At 44.5% G+C, this 20,634-nt stretch overlaps 1 protein-coding gene across 7 annotated transcripts in view; it reads left to right on the top strand.

Moving 5' to 3' along the window:
- LOC135289177 (splicing regulatory glutamine/lysine-rich protein 1-like) overlaps positions 1 to 20,634 on the top strand; it is an 87,075-nt gene that overhangs the window by 39,686 nt on the left and 26,755 nt on the right. For 6 of the 7 annotated variants that reach the window (XR_010351970.1, XR_010351971.1, XM_064402612.1 and 3 more), the window contains 2 exons: positions 5,841 to 5,960; positions 10,124 to 10,633. Coding sequence is in view for 5 of the 7 variants with exons in the window: in XM_064402612.1 (XP_064258682.1) it covers positions 5,841 to 5,960; positions 10,124 to 10,633 (630 nt within the window). In the remaining 2 variants the exon portion in view is untranslated. The remainder of the gene's footprint in view (positions 1 to 5,840; positions 5,961 to 10,123; positions 10,634 to 20,634) is intronic. The other variant, XM_064402613.1, reaches the window with a different exon arrangement.

Below are 20,634 nucleotides of genomic sequence, written 5' to 3'. Positions count from 1 at the left end.
TTGAGAGAGGTTTTGTGATGACATCAGCCAGTTCCTTGAGGATTCTTGGATGAATCACATCAGGCCCCATAAATTTGTAGGGATCCAGCTGGAGCAGCAGATCCCACACAATTTCAGGGTTGACTAGGAGTAGATCATTCTCACAGTCATGGTACTCCAGCTCAGGACACGGAGACCCCCTTGGTCCATCATCCGTGTTGATGACATAGGCAGAGAATGCGTTAAACACCTCTGCCTTGTCCATGTCCCTGTTTGTGAGGTGACCATCCTCATCCTGTAATAGGCCGATATTATTTTTACACTACCTATTGCTATTATTATATTTGAAAAAACTCATTTTATCATCCCTCACAGTTCTGGCAGCTTCAACTCCATTTGAGCTTTACCATACAGATTTTCTCCCTACAGTGCCGAGCAGCATCTCTGTATTCTTCCCATGTCACCTGACCTTGCTTCCACCTGGCATACACCTTCCAATTTTGCCTTATTTTCAAGAGAAGATTCCTGTTCAGCCAAGTCGGCCTTCTGCCTGGCCTGCTTGACTTCTTATATTTAGGAATTGCCTGCTCCTGGTGACCTTAGGAGGTGATGTTTAAAAAGTGACCAGCACTGATGGACCCCAGCACCTAGAAAAACATTTTCCCAAGGGACCTTTGTACAAGTCCAGGTAGATGACATCAGTCACTTCCTTCATCCACCACTGCTGTATCCCCATTGTAGAAGGCCACTAAAGTTGTCAGGCGCAATCTGCTCTGGCTGTCAGCAATCATCTCCTTATTTTCCAGTGCCTGTGTTTTGTAATAATGTTACACAGTAAGTGTTATATAATGACATCAAAACATTGGGTACCTTTTTAATGCAAGAACAATAATTTGTTCAATTTTTTATTGCTTATCTTCTCTAACTCAGGAGATAACTGAAAAACTGTTTTGTGTAACTGCAGTAATCAGTGCTATTTTGTACTGATGCAAATCTAACTGATTTTTAGGAGATAAATCTGTGCTTTAAACAATTGCTGATAGTTATATATATATACACATATATATTTAAGTGATTTTACCACTGTTACTGTCAGTTTTGAGAACATGCTGTGTTGTGGTTTAATCCCAGGCAGGAACTAAGTACCATGCAACCACTTGTTCACTTCCACCCCTCCTTCCCTGGTGGGATGGGGAGGAGAATCAGAAAAAGATAAAACCCATGGCTGAGATAAAAACAGTTGATTAGGAGGAAAAAAAAGTAAAATGTAAAAATAATAGTAACAAAACCAACAATAATTTTAAAATGTAATTGCAATAAGAGGGAGACAGAGGAATAAAACCCAAGTGAAACAAGTGATGCACAGTACAATTGCTCACCATCTGCTGACCTAGGCCCAACCTGTCCCCAAGCACTGATTGGTGGCTAATGGCCAACTCCCCCCAGTTTGTATACTGAACATGATGTTCCATGGTATGGAAAATCCCTTTGGCCAGTTCAGGTCAGCTGTCCTGGCTATGCTCCCTCATAGTTTATTGTGCACCTCCTCACTGGCAGAGCATGAGACACTGAAGAAGCCCTTGTCTTAGGGTAAGCACTACTTAGCAACAACCAAAACATCGGTGTGTTATCAACATTATTCTCATATTGAATCCAAACCACAGCACTGTACCAGCTACTGAGAAGCAAATGAACTCTGTCTCACCTGAAACCAGAACTGTATCCACCTCTTATTCCACACTGTTTGTGTCATGCCAGGTCCCTGTTACAAATGGAGATGAGAGTTTAGACAAGTTCTGCCTTTGACTCAGATTTCTGGTAGTAGCTCATTTTTGAGGTGGCCTGCACCCCAAATGGTTCTTGCTCCCAAGTTCTTAAGAATGGCAAATTAAGTCTATTTTAAAATGAATTATTTATTGAATAGACACAATATTAACTGACATAATACTTTAAACAGACTACTTAATACACAGGATAAAGCAAAAAGAACTACTAGTAGATAAAATACAGTGTACAATAAAAGGTGCCTATATTACAGCTAGTGAAGAAATAGTATAGGTTAGGAGTCAATGTAGCTTACCACCGAATTGATGATGGAGTACACATAGAATCCTTTTACTCAGTTCCTGGGAAAGTAACCACAAAGTTTGCATCCAAACTTTGGAGAGAAGTCCTACATGTTTCCAGAGTGTGTGTAGGAGACTTCTGACTTTGTGAAAGTTTGTGTCGCTTTTATAGTTTGTAAAGTGAATTGTCTGTCAGACAGAAATTCCAGCTTATCTCCCTACATCCTGCTCTCAAGGCAAGATGTTTATTGTATCCCATCTGGTGTCAGAGGTAAATCCTTACTGGACAAGCCTGTGTTATCTCACCAATTCATGTGAGGGGGAGAATGCCTGGAGCTATTGCACCAGCTGATGGATAGAACAGATAAGCACTTCTGTGGTAGGGAGGAAGACTTATGTACATTCAGATTCCTCAGGTGGTCATGAACCCGATCTTCTCTTACAGTGGGAAGGACTTTGCTCCCCCAGTCCCCATTCTGCTGTCCATCCACTCAAGAGGTGTGGGAAGAGAGGTTGCCATTGAAGACTGAGGCAAAGAAGTTGTCAAGTACCTCAGCCTTCTCTTCATCCATTGTTACCAGTTTACCAGTGTTGTTTATTGGGGGGGTTACACATTCTTTGACCTTCCCTTTCTGGTTGAAATAACTGTAGAAGCCCTTTCTGTTGTTCTTTGTGTCCTTTGCCAGGTTCAGTTCCAGCTTCACCTTGGTCTTCCTCACCCTATCCCTACACAACTGTACTTTGTCTCTATATTCTTCCCAGGTCACCTGTCCTAGCTTCAACTGTCTATGCATTTGCTTTTTTCCCTTTAGTTTGACCAGCAGTTCCCCACTCAGCCATGCTAGTCTCTTGCCTTCCTTGCCTGATTTCTTTTTTCCCAGGGATCACTAGCTTTTGCACTCTATGGATGGCTTCTTTAAATGTGTGCCAGGTCTGTTCCACTCCCTTGTGCCTGAGGACAGTCTCCCAGGAGATCCCACTGACTCTCCCTGAAGAGCTGTAGGTTTGCTTTCCTAAAGTTCAGGGGCCTAACTGCTCCTTACCTGACCCATATCCCTCAGGACTATGAACTCCACCAGTGCATGATCACTGCAACCCTGGCTACCTCTAATGTGGATGTCCCCAATTAGCTCAGTTACGTTGGTGACCAACAGATCCAGTATTGCATCCCCTCTGGTAGGGCTCAAGAAGTTATCCTCCATGCATTCCAGGAGTCTCTTGGATTGCCTACAGCTTGATGTGCTACTTTGCCAGCAGATGTTAGTGTCACAGGTAGAGTGTGAGCTTCAGACAAAGTTTATTAGAGAAGCCTTCCCATTGAGTCACAAGGTGCAGAAAGGACCACCTTGCTTTCTAAACTCCTTCTCAGAGAGGAGCCTGAGTGTGGCTGGATCCAATCTTAGCCCCAGACTTTGTCAACAGTTTAAGTCTAAAGAATTATAAAGGTGTAACTGAACCTATGTACAACTTTGTCCTGTGGGATTAAGGATGGCAAACCAGATATATAGATATAGATAAATTAATTATTATGATAAATGATTAGACAAAAATATCTTAATCAGAATTATTTACTACACAGTACAGAAGCTAAAACTACTAGTATAATATAGTATACTATATTGAAGCAATTATGTTAAAGCTACCAAACCCACCCAATTTTTAAGTAGAGACTGATGTTACTCACCCATACCAACAACTCTGGGCTCTTTCTTTCAGCCTCAAGGAGTAACCATGGGGGCGCCCTCACCCAAGGGAAGAATCTTCATACACACTCCAAGAAAGGGTGTGTTAGAAGAACCTGCCGTTTGAAAGTGGGACTGAACTTTTATCGTATAAAGTGATTGACTGTCAGTTATATGTCTCCAGGTCAACTGTGCCAGCTTAGCATTTTTAGCTAAGGATACTTTACCATATCTGCTACATCTTCACCTCCATATCAGCATGCTTAACTTTGGGAGTGATGAGTCAGACTGACTGTAGCATAATTCAACACCACAAGCAGCATGATATCCCCCTCTTAGTTCACCACTGATAGCTTTGCAAAATAGGGCATTGTTCAAGATGTTTTACCTGCTCATGGCTCATCTTCAGAGACAACTCTTCACACTCAATCTGCTTCTTGATGTAGAAGGCAACCCATCTGCCTCTCCTTCCTCCCCCATCTCTTCTGAACAGCCTTTAGCCATAGATAGCCACACTCTAGTCATGGGATTCATCCTACCAAGTTTCAGTAATGGCAACAAGGTCATAGCTTTCTAGCAGCACGGTGGCTTCTAATGCCTCCTGTTTGTTGCCCATACTGTGTACATTGGTGTAGAGGCACCTCAGCTGGGCTTTTAGGTGTGTTGCCTTCCTAGAAGAAGACCCCTTAATTCGAGATAATTTTCTGGTGTTTCCCTGTTGGCTTTTATTAGCTTAGGAGTCCATGGCTCATCCCTGTAAGACTGCAAGTGTGTTCCAGTGTGGCCAGCACACTTCAGAGCCAGCGAGGTCTAAATACACTACAGCTGGGCTATTGATTTCACCCCCAACACTGTCATGCCACCCCTTAACTCACCTCTGCCAAGCCTGGTCTTTTCCCCTCTCTCCTTCAAACCTAGTTTAAAGCCCTCTCAATCAGCCCTGCCAACTCACAGACTAGAATCCTTTTGCCCTTGCTAGACAGGTGAACCCCATCTGTTTCCAGCAGGCCTGGTGTTGTATAAACCACCTCATGATCGAAAAAGACGAAATTCCACTGATAGCACTGATCTTTGAGACACACGTTGACCAGGTGGGTTCTCCTGTTCTTTTTGGCATTCTTCCCTGCTACTGAAGGAATTGAGGAAAACACCACCTGTGCTCCTGTCCCTTCAACCAGTTGCCCCAATGTTTTGAAGTCCTTTTTGATTGCCCTAAGACTTTTCTCAGCAACCTTGTCGCTGCCAACCTGGGCAGCCAGCAGTGGGGAATAATCAGAGGGCTGAATCAGTCCAAGGAGTCTTCTGGTAATATCCTTTACCTGGGCCCCAGGGAGGCAGCAGACTTCCCTGTTGGATGGGTCCAGTTGGCATACCAGGTCATCGGTTCCCTTCAGAAGGGAGTCACCCACTATAATTACCCTTCTTTCTTTCGTAACACCCGTAGTTGGGATCCGTCTGGTTGACTGACTTGTTCTGGTCAGCCCCCTAGATAGATCTTCATCTCCACTATCATCTGCCTGATCCTTGAGTTCAAGAGCTTCATACCTATTCTGTAAGGGCACCTGGGAATGAGAGGGAGGCCAGAAGGGGATTCTCCTACCTCCCGAGCAGAGACCTGTTTCCATTCTCCCCCATTTTTTAGGTCTCCTTCTGCCTGATGGTGAGAGGGTCAGGGCTTCTCCGACTCTTGCTGAGCTTCCATCCACTGCATTTTTTTCAGGGATGGAAGGGTGTGACTCCACCAATGTATTTCTCTCTCACACTCCCTGATACTCTTCAGCCTCTCCACTTCCTCTTTAAGTTCTGCCACCAGGCAGAGCAGATCATCCACCTGGTCACACAGCACGTAGGTGTTGTCTCTGCTGTCATCCGATGTTACCAGGAGTACATGAGTATTACTTAAATGGTGCATTGTTTCAAAGGAGAGCATATGCACCTGGTGAAGCTTAAAATAACAATTTTTACAAAAATGTTGATCGGCAGTATATTACTGAGGTGTAACTATATAATTTTATGTAGTGAGGTAAGATTTATGTGGGGTTTTTTCCCTTCATAGTTGACCTAATTTTTATGAAGTTTCAATATTGTTTTTCTTCTGGCATTATTCATATAGAAGTAGATCTGGCAACAGATCACTGTCAAGACAAAAGGACAGACGAAGATCCAGAAGTCCCCTGAAAAAACGGTCTAGATCTAGGGAAAGGTGGAGATCAAGAAGTCGCTCTCATTCTTGGTGAGTTCCATTCCTTAGAAATTATACTGTTCATCTTAGCACATAGTACAACGATTTTGAAAAAAATCTGACAAACCTTTTAGGTGATGGCAAAGGAAGGAATCTCTAAATGCTTTAGCCTGTCCCAAGGCTTTGTTTGTGGAACAAAAGAATAGAAAGTAAGGGTTTTTTTGTGTTCAGTGTACAGCTTTTGTCTGTGATATAGTTAATTTTTTTCATAGTAGTTCATATGGTGCCTTCAGGGGTTAAACCACAACCCTGAGGTATCTAAACTTTGATACCAGTCTAGTCTGAATTTACACCAACATCAAGCTGACTGAAAGTAGGTAACTTAATTGTCAGACTTTAACCAATTAATTAGGTATGTTCTGTGTATCCTGTGCTACAAAAATGTGTATGATGCTTCTTCAACCTTGTCAGCAGTTATACTTTGGATTCAAGCTGAACTTGATCCTGCATTCTAAGAACACATATAAAGTTTTTGTGCATGAAATTGTCATGACAGGGCATGTGACCCCGGGACCAGGTCAGCTGGGAGCATGGTAATAAATAAAAGGATGAGTGCAATGGATTTGCCTGGAAAATAAGAACCTTTAATAACACACGTAAATAACAAATGTGGAGAAGCCATGCACAGTACAAGGGGCAGGATCCAATGACCTAACAATGGGGCAAACAGAACTTTTATCTGAGGGGCAGGGCTGAGGGGACAGGATCTAACCAGGGTAGAGAACAAAACATGACTAAATAAGGAAACTGTAGTAAACCAGTCAGAGGGTGGGGTTCAGGACATGGCCTAATATGGAATGGCTTACTTTGCATAAGTATTCCCATCATTCCATGCTGCTCGCCCCAACTTAACAAGATTTTTCCCATGGCCTAAGGTTAATGCTTTCTGAATAAGCCGGTGGGGCCATTCTGCTGTCCATCCCAACCAGACCCACTCCAACACGAGATTTTTTTTTTTGCCTTTGGCTATTTCATATTGGCCATACACTACTGTAAGCACAAATGTATATGTCTATTATGTAACATATTTACATTTCAGCATCCAATACACCTTTATTTTGCCTAGTCCATTAATTTTTAAGTCTGATTATCTAATTATTGAACTGTGAAATTCCAACAAAGTAATTCCTTTATCTCCTTGGATGATAATGTAACTTTCTGAGGGGTAAAATAGTGAATATTCACAAAACAAAAGTGACTGTAAAAGTAGCTTAATGAATAGAAGCATTGGTACTTTTCTTTCTGTTTCATCTCTTTAATTCCCCTGACTCATTTAAAGGGAGCTTCATACTTAGGTTGTCCAGTTGTTTTCTGAGGAGAAAAGTTTTGTGGGAAATAAAACTGCAGATCTGTGGACCTCAGTGGGAACAGTTAGGAGGTAGGCTACATAGCTGGACTTCATCAATAGATCCTTTTGACTCTGTTGCTATCTGGGGCTTCTTGAGATATCTACTCACTGGAAGGGCTAAATCCAATGAAATCTCCGTGATACATTACTAGAAGGTGCTTCTTGGGTCGTTGTGAAACCCTTTTCTATTGCTGGGACTGTGTGCTGTTTCATCTTAATGATCTTACATTTCGTATGTGAGACATCCAAAGAGGTATTTGCCAAAACTTGATGGGAACCAAAGTCTTCAGGTCACAGACCATGAAACAAGCCTACTATTTATTAGTAGCCAAACACTTGTTCCAATAAAAAAAAGGTGGGGGGGGCTGTGTGTATAAATATCCTAGAGGCAGGTCTAGGAGTCATGTGTCTCCTTTGTTAGAAAGATGGTTTGGGGGTCTCATGCTTCCAAATAATCCTTTACCAAAATGTAGTGTTTCAGTGTCTTGGTTGAAAGACAGGTGTCTGCCAAAGAAGGTGGGAACCTCCCTTAGAATGGAAAAGTTGACTCCCTTCCCTCCAAATTATTATGACTTTGAAATTAAGGGGCTTTCAGGCAAAGATATGGGAAAAGAAATAACAGTTCTTTACTAGTATGTATATGTATAACAAGGCAAACAAACAACAATAACTATGGCAGCAACAACAAACAAAACCACAAACCCAGTAACAGCCTTCTCTCAGCTGTCAAGCACTTTCCCCTTTGGTGTAGTTATGGTCACAGCCAGCAGGGATGGTGTTGGCTCCTGGCTGGGCAGGGCAGATGCGAGGATTCCCTCGTGACTGCAGGGGGCACTGTGGCACGAGTTCAGATGCATCTCTGATGTGGTGATGGCAGGCGTGCAGATGATAAAATGGACTGTAGCAGGAACCTCAGAGCAGCGGCTGGGACGGCAGGGCCTGCCTCACTTGGGGGTAGCAAGCAAAATGTAGCAGAGACTCCAGGGCCATGCCCAAAACTGTGGGGTGTTCAGGTGTCGGGTTACAGTGTAGCAAGAAGTCCTGAAGCAGCAGCAGAGCACAGTAGGGCTGGGCGGGGGATCGCTCCCTGTGGTAGCTCACTGGCCATGGCTGGTCCCTGGGTCAGGCTGCGCAGAGGAGGGGCAGCCCCCGGAGAGGAACAGGGTGGTCCCAGGTCCCAGTGTGGCACACACTGGCTCTGGGCTCCCAAACAGCAGAGAAGCAAGCCAGTAAGTTCAAGTCACAGTGCCAAAGGGAAAGGGAAAAAAAATGGGCAAAAGCCAAATGGCAACTGTATCTCTCAGAGAGATCCCACAACATGGCAGTGGAGACCAAATTGCCCCACCAGAAGAGGAAGCAACCACCTCTCACAGGAAATCCTGGGCTGGCTCTCACCCATCACGATACTCCCAGAGCCAGGGGCGGGGGGGGGCGGCAGTGAACACCCTGGGATGCAAAACAAAAAACAAAACCAAAAGAACCAACCCCAAGACATCCAGCCAAAGCTATGATCTAACTGTGTGCACTTTTGGGCTCCATAATGTAAAAAAGATATAAACCTATTGGAGAACATCCAAAGGAGGGCTGTGAAGATGATGAAGGGTCTAGAGGGGAAGCCATACAAGGAGCAGCTGAGGTCACTTGGCTTGTTTAGCTGGGAGAAGAGGAGACTGAGGGAAGACTTCATCATGATCTACAGTTTGCTCACAAATTGGAAGGACAGGCACTGATCTTTTTTCTCTGGTGGCCAGTGACAGGACCCAAGGGAACATCATGAAGCTGTCTCAGCGGAGGCTTAGGTTAGATATTAGGAAAAGGTTCTTCACCCAGAGGGTGGTTGGGCACTGGAACAGGGTCCCCAGGGACTTGGTCACAGCCCCAAGCCTGACTGAGTTCAAGAAGCATTTGGACAATGCTCTCAGGCACATGGTGTGGTTCTTGGGGATGGTACTGTGCAGGGCCAGGAGCTGGATTTTGATAATCCTTGAGGATCTCTTCCAACTCAGCATATTCTATAATTTTATGATTAATTAATTTTTATTTGGCTTGTCTACTAGAATATCCAGTGGAATTTTTCTCACTGTTTTTATAAACATGTATCATTCTCCCTATCACAAAGAAGCTGACTTGTTCTGTTACCTTGCTTCTGTTTTTATGGTCTTACTGATTTTTCAATAATTTTCTAATTCATAATGGCATTACTGATAGTTGAATCATCTTGGTTGAGTTTTTACCTTACATTTATCTTTTGAGGGAATGTGGTGAAATTTTATCACAGTTTCTTTGGTTTTGTGTATTAATTGATGTTGGATTTTCAAGCAGTTAAAAGATATTTATGTGAGAACACGGTAGAATAAAGACTTCAGTCCAGTCAGCTGTCATTATTCACATGGGTGTGGTTAATCTGCAGTCCACTTTACATGTACACCTATTTAGTAAAGAATAGGCTTACAATTTGTAGAGTTTGTCTCACTCCTGATAAAATGTAGAAAATTTATGTATGTATGGTAACATAGCTGTGAGGTGAAAAGACATTCTTTCAAAGTGTAATGATGTCACTTTGATGATCACAGTTTGATTTGATTTTTGTCCCCTCTTCCCCAGTTTGGTTTCCAAATTTTTGCTATCTATATAGCCTCTCCCACATGGTGAACAGGGGTGACAAATGAAAGTTTTGAATAATTACTATTTTTCAACAGAAACATGTATTTTGTCTTGAACAATTAATGTATGCTAAAGAGGTAGTTGTAATTTTTATTGGAAAGTTCAAATATTAATTAATGGATTTGTGTTTGGCTTTTCACAGGGACAAAAAAAGAGACAAAGAAAAAGTCAAGGAAAAAGAAAAGGCCAAAGAAAAGGAGAGAGACCAAGACAAAGAGAAGGAGAGAAACTGGGACAAAGAAAAGGAAAGAGAGCGAGATAAAGAGAGACACAGGGATAAGGACAAGGAAAAGGACCAGGAGAAAGAACGGCATAAAGATCGAGAGAGAGTTAGAGGCAAGGATAGGGATAGAGACAGGGACAAGGACAGGGAAAAGAACAAGGAGGAGAAGGAAAAAGACAGAGAACAGGTAGACCAGAACAAGGAAAAATATGTTATGAAAGAGGGGGAAAAGGATAGAGAGATTAAGGACAAGGAGGGCGATAAGGACAGAAGGGAAAAAGGGGACAAAGAAAAGGAGAAAGATGAGAAGAAAGAGAAGAAGGCACAAGAAAGAGAAAAAGAGAGAGATGATAAAAAAAAGAAAGAGAAGAGATCCAGAACACCCCCAAGAAGCTATAGCTCTTCAAGAAGATCTTGTAGCTCCAGCAGGTTTGTTTAGATTTTTTTTATGCTTTTTTGGACTTGTCAGTACAGTGATGCACCATGTAAAATGCACATCCTAATTTTTGTGTATCGGTATCACCATGCCACTTACCAATTCAATTTGTATTCTTTCTGTTTTTTAGATTTCCCTATAAAATAAAATCTATTCCAAAGAGCTTTATATGATGCTTGATGGAAAATAGTTTATTGTTGGGCAACTGATACTTGCCTTTCACATTACTGTATAGTATAGTCCTTGAGGACAGTAAGTAGATGGTTCTTATGCCATTTCACTGTGCTGGAGCCATCTAAAACTTATGATAGAGGGACATTAAACACCATCTTTGTCCTAATGAAAGTTTGAGTCACTGGTACATAGTTTCTTCATTACTTACATACTCTACAGTGTTGGTCTGTAATGGAATTTGTTTGGCTTATGAACAGTTGGATGGTAGTATTTGCCATTGGGCCACCTTAAGGATGGTGAGCAATGAATTTTCTTGGCTGGATGGCTGAAGAGCAGGAAGCAAGCATGTTATTTGGCTGACTAAGCATTCAGAAAGTGAATGTATGTATCTCAGTTGAAAAATAAGGATGCCTTGTTTAGTTGATTAAATGTCCAGATACAAGTAAAAATTAACACTTCTTTAACCATGCTGATAGTAAACAGGAAAGCAGTCAAGGTTAATCTAGCTGTTGTTTTTGCCTGTGAGTGAGGGTAAACTGAGTGGAAGTCTGGGTAAATTCAATCTAGCAAAAGAAGACTGTGCGATTGATTTTAAGCTCTATAACTGGACTAACTCAAGCATATTCAAAAGCATAGCAACTAACTTAAGTTCAGAAGCTTTCCAAATACTTCAGCAATTATGGAGTTCAATAACATCATGTGACAAATTTAGATAGAAAATTTTATGTTACCTTGAGAGAATGAAATGCTGGATGAATTGGGAAAAGTTTCTACATATAATAATCACTTCCCTGGACAAAAGCAAAATTTTCATAGCCCTCAAAATTCAGGAGTTTATGGTTCATATAATGCAGAAAAAGCTGTAATGGTTTCTGAACATTCTGTTTGGGTTATATGAAACGTCCATGCTGTTCTGGAGGTTTATGGGCAAAATATTGTGGCTTTTTTAAACATATACAGCTTCCTATTTTAATGCATTGTTAACATTATTTCATGGGTTGCCTACTTGCACAGAGTAGAGGTAGTTCTGTTAGCTTTGAAAACAACGATTTCTGCATGTATGTATCAGGAGTCTTGAATTAGATAATTAATTGTGCTGGACTGATCTAGGTTGAAAGCCAGGTGCTCACTAAGCAACTCTATTGCTCCTTCTCTTCAACTGGATGGGGGAGAAAAATACCATGAGTTGACATAAGAAAGAGAAGAGATCACTCACCAATTACCATTATGGGTGTGGTAGGTTGACCTTGGCTGGATGCCATGTGCCCACCAAGGTGCTCTGTCACTTCTCTTTCTCAGCTGAACAGGGAGAGAGAATAAGATTAAGAACAACTGATAGGTTGAGACAAGGCAGTTTACTAAAGCAAAAGTGAAAGTTGGTATATGCACAAGCAAAGACAAAAAAAAAATTAATTCTCTACTTCCCATTGTTATTGGTAAAAATGGATCCAGCCAATTTTAATAAAAATAAAAAGATAAAATTTATTCACGACCAGTATACAGTCCCGACCGCCAACAATCAAAGGCAGTGGTAATTTCCACTTACCTTCTTCTAGTCTCCCCCCGATTTTCTCGTACCCCTCGATCTCTTTTTGAGAGGGTAATGAGGGATATTCTTGTACCTCTCCTCTTTCGACTTCTAGGGTGCTTACCTGTAGCAGTGCTGCGTTTTTAGCCTCCTTATCAGCTAAGTTGCTCCCTTGGGTCTGAAACTGTACTCCCGCCTGATGTCTTTTTACATTAATGATCGCAATCGCCTCTGCTTTTTGCTGTAAAATGCTCCTCACGTTATGAGGAGTAAAAACAACTAAAGGTGCCCCAAAGGTTATTTTCTTAGTCTCTTCCACCAAAACAGCCCCTGCCACAATGGCTTGCAAACATGTAGGCCACCCCTGGCTAGCAGGATCCAGTAGTTTTGATACATACCCCGCATACCCCGCAGGTTTCTTTGACCCTGCCCACTCCTGAGTTAGCACTCCGTGGGCAGTATGGTTACTCACATCCACGAATAGCTGAAATGGTCTTTTCACGTCCAGGAGACTCAACACTGGAGCTGTCATAAGCATTTCTTTCAGCTCCTTCAATCTCTCCTCATCTTGCCCGGTCCATTTTGGCTTATCCATTGTGAGCTTTTCGTAAAGAAATTTTACCTTTTCACTGTATCCCTCAATCCATTGTCTGCAAAACCCCAAAAGCCCCAACACCTGCCTTACTTCCCTTTTTGATTGGGGAGAGGGTAAGGCAATAATCCTGACTACTCTATCCGGATCTAACTTCTTCTTACCTTTTGTGAGCCAGTGCCCCAGGTACTTAACTTCAGGTTCAGTGAATTGTAATTTAGATTTTGAGGCTTTCAAACCCTTGTCTCCCAAAAAGTTTAGGAGGGCTATAGTGCTTACCCTTACTTGTTCTTCCCGGGGACCTGCCACTAACAAATCATCCACATATTGTAGCAGTTTGGTCCCTTTGACTGGGACAAACTCGCTTAGTACCTGTTCGAGGGCCTGGCCAAAAAGGTTTGGTGAGTCCACAAACCTCTGAGGCAAGGAAGTCCACCTTAGTTATTGTTTACGGTTTGTATCTGGGTCTTCCCATTGAAATGCAAAGTAGTCCTGACTTTCCCTTGCCAGTGGGCAAGTCCAAAAGGCGTCCTTTAGGTCTATTATGCTATACCAAGTATCCTCCGGGGAGACATTATTTAATAGTGTATAGGGGTTTGAAACCATGGGAAATAGAGTTTTAGTTCTCTGATTAACTGCCCTTAAATCGTGTACTAACCTGTAACTGCCATCTGGTTTCCGTACAGCTAGGATGGGAGTGTTGTGCCTTGACATACAAGGTTCCAGTGTGCCCTTTTTAATCAACTCCTTGATTACTGGTTTCAGCCCTTTCCTACCTTCCATTGGTATGGGGTGTTGTTTGATCCTGATGGGGTCCTCTGGTCTCTCAATTTCAATGTGTATTGGTTCAATTTCTAATTTCCCCGCTTCTCCCTTTGAATGCCAAACCTTAGGATTGAATTTTCCCTCGTCCTCTGTAGTTAGTTGGTACAAATTTACCATAAGCTGTGAGTCCTGAGCAATCAGGCTAATCCCCAAGTTCACCATTAAATCCCTTTCCAGCAAATTATAATCTGCTTCTTCTACCAACAGGATATTTCCCAAACAGATTTTAGTTTCAGACTCTATTTCTAAATCTTTTATAACCGGTACCTTAAAGGATTCCCCTTTTGCTCCAATGACCATCATGGAATCTTTGCTTTTAAAGCATCCACAAGGTAATTGTTGAACAGTGCTCCGCTCGGCTCCCGAATCAACCAAGAATACCAATTCTTGTTTCTGTGGTAATATTTTTAATTTTATCAAGGGCTCTCTGGGTGTTATGGACCCCAAATTAAAAAGCCCCTGGCACCTCTAATCCTCCTGAAAGATCCTTTCATCCCTCAGTCTCTTTTTACATTCCCTCTTAAAGTGACCTCTTTGCTTATAGTAGTAGCACTCAAGTCCATCCCCCTGCCTATTCGTGGGTTTCTTTTGGGAGTGGTTAGGTTTCCCTTGAGGTTTGTGTGCCTGACCCATCTTACCTGTGTTCAAATCCCTCTCGTGTTTCTGAGCTTCCCTTACTGCTGCCACCAAGACCTTTGCCTGTGCCTTTTGCTTTTCGTCCTCCCTTCTCATGTAAACCCTCTGAACTTCCCTCAGTAATTCCTGTAGAGTCTTCTCCTGCCAATTCTCCATCTTTTCTAGTTTCTGCCTTATATCTTCCCTAGATTTTGCCACAAACTGGGTCTTCAACAAGATTGCTCCCACTGGGGAGACAGGATCTGTCCCTGAGTACATCTGGAGGCTTTTCCTTAGTCTCTCCAGCCACTCAGTGGGAGTTTCATCCCTTCCCTGGCACTCTCCTAGTACCTTGCTCAGGTTTTGTCCCTTTGGAACTGCCCCCCTGAAACCTTGTATAACCATATTTCTCAATTCTATCATTTTACATCTGTCTTCCTCCGTCTGCGTGTTCCACAAAGGTCTCCGGTTAGGCCATTTGTCTTCACCAATCCCCCCTTGAGGATTTCTATGCTCCCAGTCCTTTATTGCAGCTGACCTTATCATTTCCCTTTCCTCCACGTTGAACAGCAACCTCAGGATAGCGCTGATGTCATTGTAGGAATATATGCTGTTCCCCAGGAATTCATCCAGTCTCTCCGCCACCCCCAACAGATCGTCCATTATCTTCCCCATTTCCTTTTTGAATGCCCGCACAGCCCTGGAGTTTATCGGCACGTTTACGTACCCGATAACTTCTGGAGCTCTTGGAACCTTCCTTAGTGGAAAAAGATTTTGTTGAACTTCCTCATCCTCACTATCATCTAAGTTTATCTTTTGGGTCCAGTGTCTTGTCCTGCTAGCAGGCGGGGATCCACTCCCACCCATGGGTGTGCCTTGTGTTCTCTATCTGCTGTGAGGGAGGAGGGGGCAGGGACGGTTCTTGTGAGTGCTGCATTGCCGAAGCCTGTCCTTGTATAGGTAAGGCTTCCATTGGCGGTGCTTGTGGTAACACAGGCTGGTGTGCAGGATTTACTGGCGTGGGGAGAGGGTCTTGTGGTGTCTGGTACGGGGGTGGGAGATTGTCCAAGGGTTCCCATGTCTCACCAGGGTTCGTCTGGTTTCTGTAGGTTTTAACCGGAAAAAGTCCTATACTGGCATATTCCCATAGTCGGGCGTACTCCTTTTCCTCACTTGTTGGCCCGGTCTCCTCAGACACGAACTCATCCAAGGCCCGGCATGTTTCCTTTTCAAAGGTGCCAAACATGGGCCAGAATAGATATTTCTTAACCTCTGCGTTCGCCCATTTCTCCATGCAATAGTAAATCATTCTTTCCCTTGACCTCCTCCTCCTTGTCGGGCACTCCTCCCAGTGTTCTAACATCCATCCCAATGGACTATTCCTAGGTATGTCTGGTAAACAATACTTTTCCCCTTTTTCTGTCTTACCCTGGGTTTTTCCTAAGATTTTACTCTTTCTTTGTCCCATCCTGCATGTTTTTCAAAAAAAATTCCCTTTACATACGTACCTTTCATTGAGCTGGAAGGATCTCCTAAAAAATTTTCCTTGTTCCCCTGATTTCCAAAGGAATGTTATCAATTGCACAGTGAACCGGTCTGTGGATTTTCGCCTGAAAATGAGCTCTCGTTCTTACCTTTTTCCTGGATCCGAGGGTTTCACCAGTCCCCTGGTGTCAAATGCTTTACCTGCCCCTTTCTGATCCTGCCCGTGATCGATTCCCCCCCCTTCCTGAAATTCCCGGGGTTTAGGGTTTTGGTGTATGTGCATGTCTTGGTTTGAAAAGACAGGAGTCTGTGAAGGAAGGCAAAAAGCCTTCTGTGAAATGGAAAAGGTAAACCCCCTCCTTCCGAATTATCACAATTTCAGAATTAAAAGGGCTCTCAGGCAAAGATATGGGAATGGGAATAACAGTTTTTTTACTAGGAAGAAAAAAAAAAACTAAATAACAATGTAATTTAGCACAAGCAAAAAACCACTGGCAGAGTGAGAAAAACCTGACACCCTGAGAAGTCAGGGTGTTGATAGTAGTCCAGCCAGATGGTGGCTGCTCCTCCTGGAGCAGCGATCTGCAGAAGGGTGTAGATCCTTTCTGAAAATGCGGCGAAGGAGCAGCTGGGCCTTGGTTCCTGATTCCTCTGAGAAATCCAGCGAAGAAGGCTGTCTGTGGTCTCAGAAATGCTTGTTTTATGGTGGCAGGGATGCTTGGCTCCTCCCTCTGGGTGGAGCATCTCTCAATGGGATGATGTAACTAATCTTACCAGCCACAGTGAGTAATTCAATAGCCCATTAGCAGGAGATTATCTTCCTGGCAGTGTCATTGTTCTTGAAAGAGATAAGAAAAACTGCCTAACCCCCAACAGATGGCAAAAAAAGAATACATGCTTATTTTACAAGCCAGGACATTATATAGCCCATTAGCAGGAGATTATCTTCCTGGCAGTGTCATTGTTCTTGAAAGAGATAAGAAAAACTGCCTAACCCCCAACAGATGGCAAAAAAAGAATACATGCTTATTTTACAAGCCAGGACATTATATAGCCCATTAGCAGGAGATTATCTTCCTGGCAGTGTCATTGTTCTTGAAAGCGATAAGAAAAACTGCCTAACCTCCAACAGATGGCAAAATAGAATACATGCTTATTTTACAAGCCAGGACATTATCCACCCCTTATTCTATTTCCATCTGCATCACAATGAAATCTTATACTCAGTTTTCACTTAAGACCAGGTTTCCCTGTGGTACACAACGGGTTTCCCCATCTTTCTGCATTACCCACCAAGTGTAACCAGGTCCTTGAGCAAAAACAATCCCACGGATGGGTTTGTCTCTGCCTGAGGTGGGATTAATCCAGACAGTTTTCCCTAAAATACCCTTCATATGTACCACAGGGACTTTATCTCCATCTATTGTGTGCAAGGGTTCAGACTGGGCAGGGCCAGCTCGATTGATGGACCCTCGGGTGTTGACCATCCAGGTTGCTTTTGCTAGGTTATTTTCCCAGTTTCTAAATGTTCCCCCACCAAGTGCCTTCAGGGTAGTCTTAAGGAGTCCGTTGCACCGTTCAACTTTGCCAGCATCTGGAGCATGATAGGGGATATGATATATGCATTCGATACCATGTTCTCTGGCCCAGGTGTTGATAAGGCCGTTCTTGAAATGGGTGCCGTTGTCAGATTCAATCCTTTCAGGTGTGCCATGTCTCCATAGGACTTGCTTTTCCAGGACTAAGATGGTGTTCCGGGCAGTGGCATGAGGTACAGGGTAGGTCTCTAGCCATCCAGTGGTGGCTTCCACCATGGTCAGCACGTAGCGCTTGCCTTGGCGTGTCTGGGGCAGTGTGATGTAGTCAATCTGCCAGGCCTCCCCATACTTGTACTTGGACCACCGCCCCCCATACCACATGGGCTTCACCCGCTTGGCCTGTTTGATGGCAGCACATGTCTCACAGTCGTGGATAACCTGAGAAATACTGTCCATGGTTAGATCCACCCCTCGGTCTCGTGCCCACTTGTAGGTGGCATCTCTGCCCTGATGACCCGAGGCATCGTGAGCCCATCGAGCCAGGAACAACTCCCCCTTATGCTGCCAATCTAAGTCTATCTTTGACACTTCTATTCTCGCTGCCTGATCTACCTGCTCGTTGTTTCGGTGTTCCTCATTAGCCCGACTTTTGGGGACATGGGCATCTACATGACGGACTTTCACCGTTAGTTTCTCTACCCGAGAGGCAATGTCTTTCCATATATCAGCAGCCCAGATTGGTTTTCCTTTACGTTGCCAGTTGGCTTTTCTCCACCTTCCCAGCCAGCCCCATAGAGCATTGGCTACCATCCATGAATCAGTATAAAGGTAGAGCTTTGGCCACCTCTCCCTTTTAGCAATGTCCAGGGCCAGCTGAACGGCCTTGAGTTCAGCAAGTTGGCTCGATCCACCTTCTCCTTCGGTAGCTTGTGCAACCTGTCGTGTGGGGCTCCATACAGCTGCTTTCCACTTCCAGTTCATCCCTACGATACGACGAGAACCGTCAGTGAAAAGAGCGTAACGTGTTTCCTCTGCTGGTAGTTGGTTATAGGGTGGAGCTTCTTCAGCTCTTGTCACTTGTACCTGCTCCTCATCGTCAGTGAGACTAAAGTTTTCACCTTCTGGCCAGTTCGTAATTATCTCTAAAATCCCAGGGCGATTCAGGTTTCCAATACGGGCGCGCTGGGTGATGAGGGCAATCCATTTGCTCCATGTGGCGTCGGTGGCATGGTGGGTAGTAGGAACCTTTCCTTTGAACATCCACCCCAGCACTGGTAGTCGGGGTGCCAGGAGGAGTTGTGCTTCCGTGCCAATCACCTCCGAGGCGGCTTGAACTCCTTCATAGGCAGCCAAGATTTCCTTCTCTGTTGGGGTGTATTTGGCTTCGGACCCTTTGAAACTTCGGCTCCAGAATCCCAATGGTCGACCTCGAGTCTCACCAGGCACCTTCTGCCAAAGGCTCCAGGACAAACCATTGTTCCCGGCTGCAGAGTAGAGCACATTTTTGACTTCTGGTCCCATTCTGACTGGGCCAAGGGCTACAGCATGAGCGATCTCCTGCTTGATCTGGGTGAAGGCTTGTTGCTGCTCAGGGCCCCAGTGGAAATCGTTCTTTTTGCGGCTAACCAGGTAAAGAGGGCTCACAATCTGGCTATACTCGGGAATGTGCATCCTCCAAAAACCTATGGCACCTAGGAAAGCTTGTGTTTCCTTCTTGCTGGTTGGTGGGGACATAGCGGTGATCTTGTTGATGACCTCAGTGGGAATCTGGCGCCATCCGTCTTGCCATTTCACTACCAGGAACTGGATTTCTCGGGCAGGTCCCTTGACTTTGCTCTTCTTGATGGCGAAGCCAGATTCTAGCAGTATCTGGATGATCCTCTTACCTTTGTCAAACACTTCTGCCGCTGTGTTCCCCCACACAATGATGTCATCGATGTACTGCAGGTGTTCTGGAGCCTCACCCTTTTCTAGTGCAGTCTGGATCAGTCCATGGCAGATAGTGGGACTGTGTTTCCACCCCTGGGGCAGTCGGTTCCAGGTGTACTGCACGCCCCTCCAGGTGAAAGCAAACTGAGGCCTGCATTCTGCTGCCAGAGGAATGGAGAAAAACGCATTAGCAATATCAATAGTGGCATACCACTTCGCTGCCTTGGACTCCAGCTCGTACTGGAGTTCCAGCATATCCGGTACAGCGGCGCTCAGCGGTGGAGTCACTTCATTCAAGGCACGATAGTCCACAGTCAATCTCCATTCTCCGTCAGATTTGCGCACAGGCCAGATGGGGCTGTTGAAGGGTGAGTGGGTTTTGCTGACCACCCCTTGGCTCTCCAGCTCACGAATCATTCTGTGGATGGGGATCACGGCATCTAGATCCGTCCGATACTGCCGGCGGTGCACTGTCGAGGTCGCAATTGGCACGAGTTGCTCTTCCACCCTCAGGAGTCCTACTGCAGACGGGTTTTCTGACAGTCCAGGCAAGGTGTTCAATTGCTTAATGTCCCCTGCCTCTACAGCAGCTATGCCAAAAGCCCACCTGAGTCCCTTTGGGTCTTTGTAATAGCCGTTCCGGAGGAAGTCTATGCCCAGAATACACGGGGCCTCTGGGCCAGTCACTATAGGATGTTTCTGCCACTCCTTCCCAGTCAGGCTCACCTCGGCTTCCACCAGGGTCAATTGCTGTGATCCCCCTGTCACACCAGCAATAGAAACAGGCTCTGCCCCCACATGTCCCGATGGTATCATGGTACACTGCGCACCAGTATCAACTAGGGCATCGTATTTTTGTGGCTCTGATGTGCCAGGCCATCGGATCCACACCGTCCAGAAGATCCGGTTTTCCCGTGCCTCTCCCTGGCTAGAGGCAGGGCCCCTCTAACACTGGTTATTATTCCTCTCCTGGGTATACATACTAGAGGTCCCTTCAAGGGGATCTGACAGATCGTACCCAAAAGCTTGGTCATGGGAGGTTGAGGCTACCTTCACCTTGGTGGAACTCCCCCGGTTAGAGTTTCCCTCCTTGAGTTGACGGACCCGTGCTGCCAGGACAGAAGTGGGTTTCCCATCCCACCTCCCCATGTCTTCCCCGTGGTCACGCAGGAAGAACCACAGATTAGCCCTTGGGGTGTACCCTCTCTCTCTAGCTGGGGAATGTTGGGCTCTGACTTTGGGGCCTGTGACTCGTACGGGTGCTGCATTAACCTTCCTCATTTCCTCTCTCATCTCTTCTTTGAACTC

The sequence above is a fragment of the Passer domesticus genome, chromosome W (genome assembly GCF_036417665.1).
Source record: "Passer domesticus isolate bPasDom1 chromosome W, bPasDom1.hap1, whole genome shotgun sequence".
Taxonomy (NCBI): Eukaryota; Metazoa; Chordata; class Aves; order Passeriformes; family Passeridae; genus Passer; species Passer domesticus.
The sequence above is the reverse complement of the archived record's forward strand: the minus strand, read 5'-3'. Positions and strand labels throughout refer to the sequence as shown.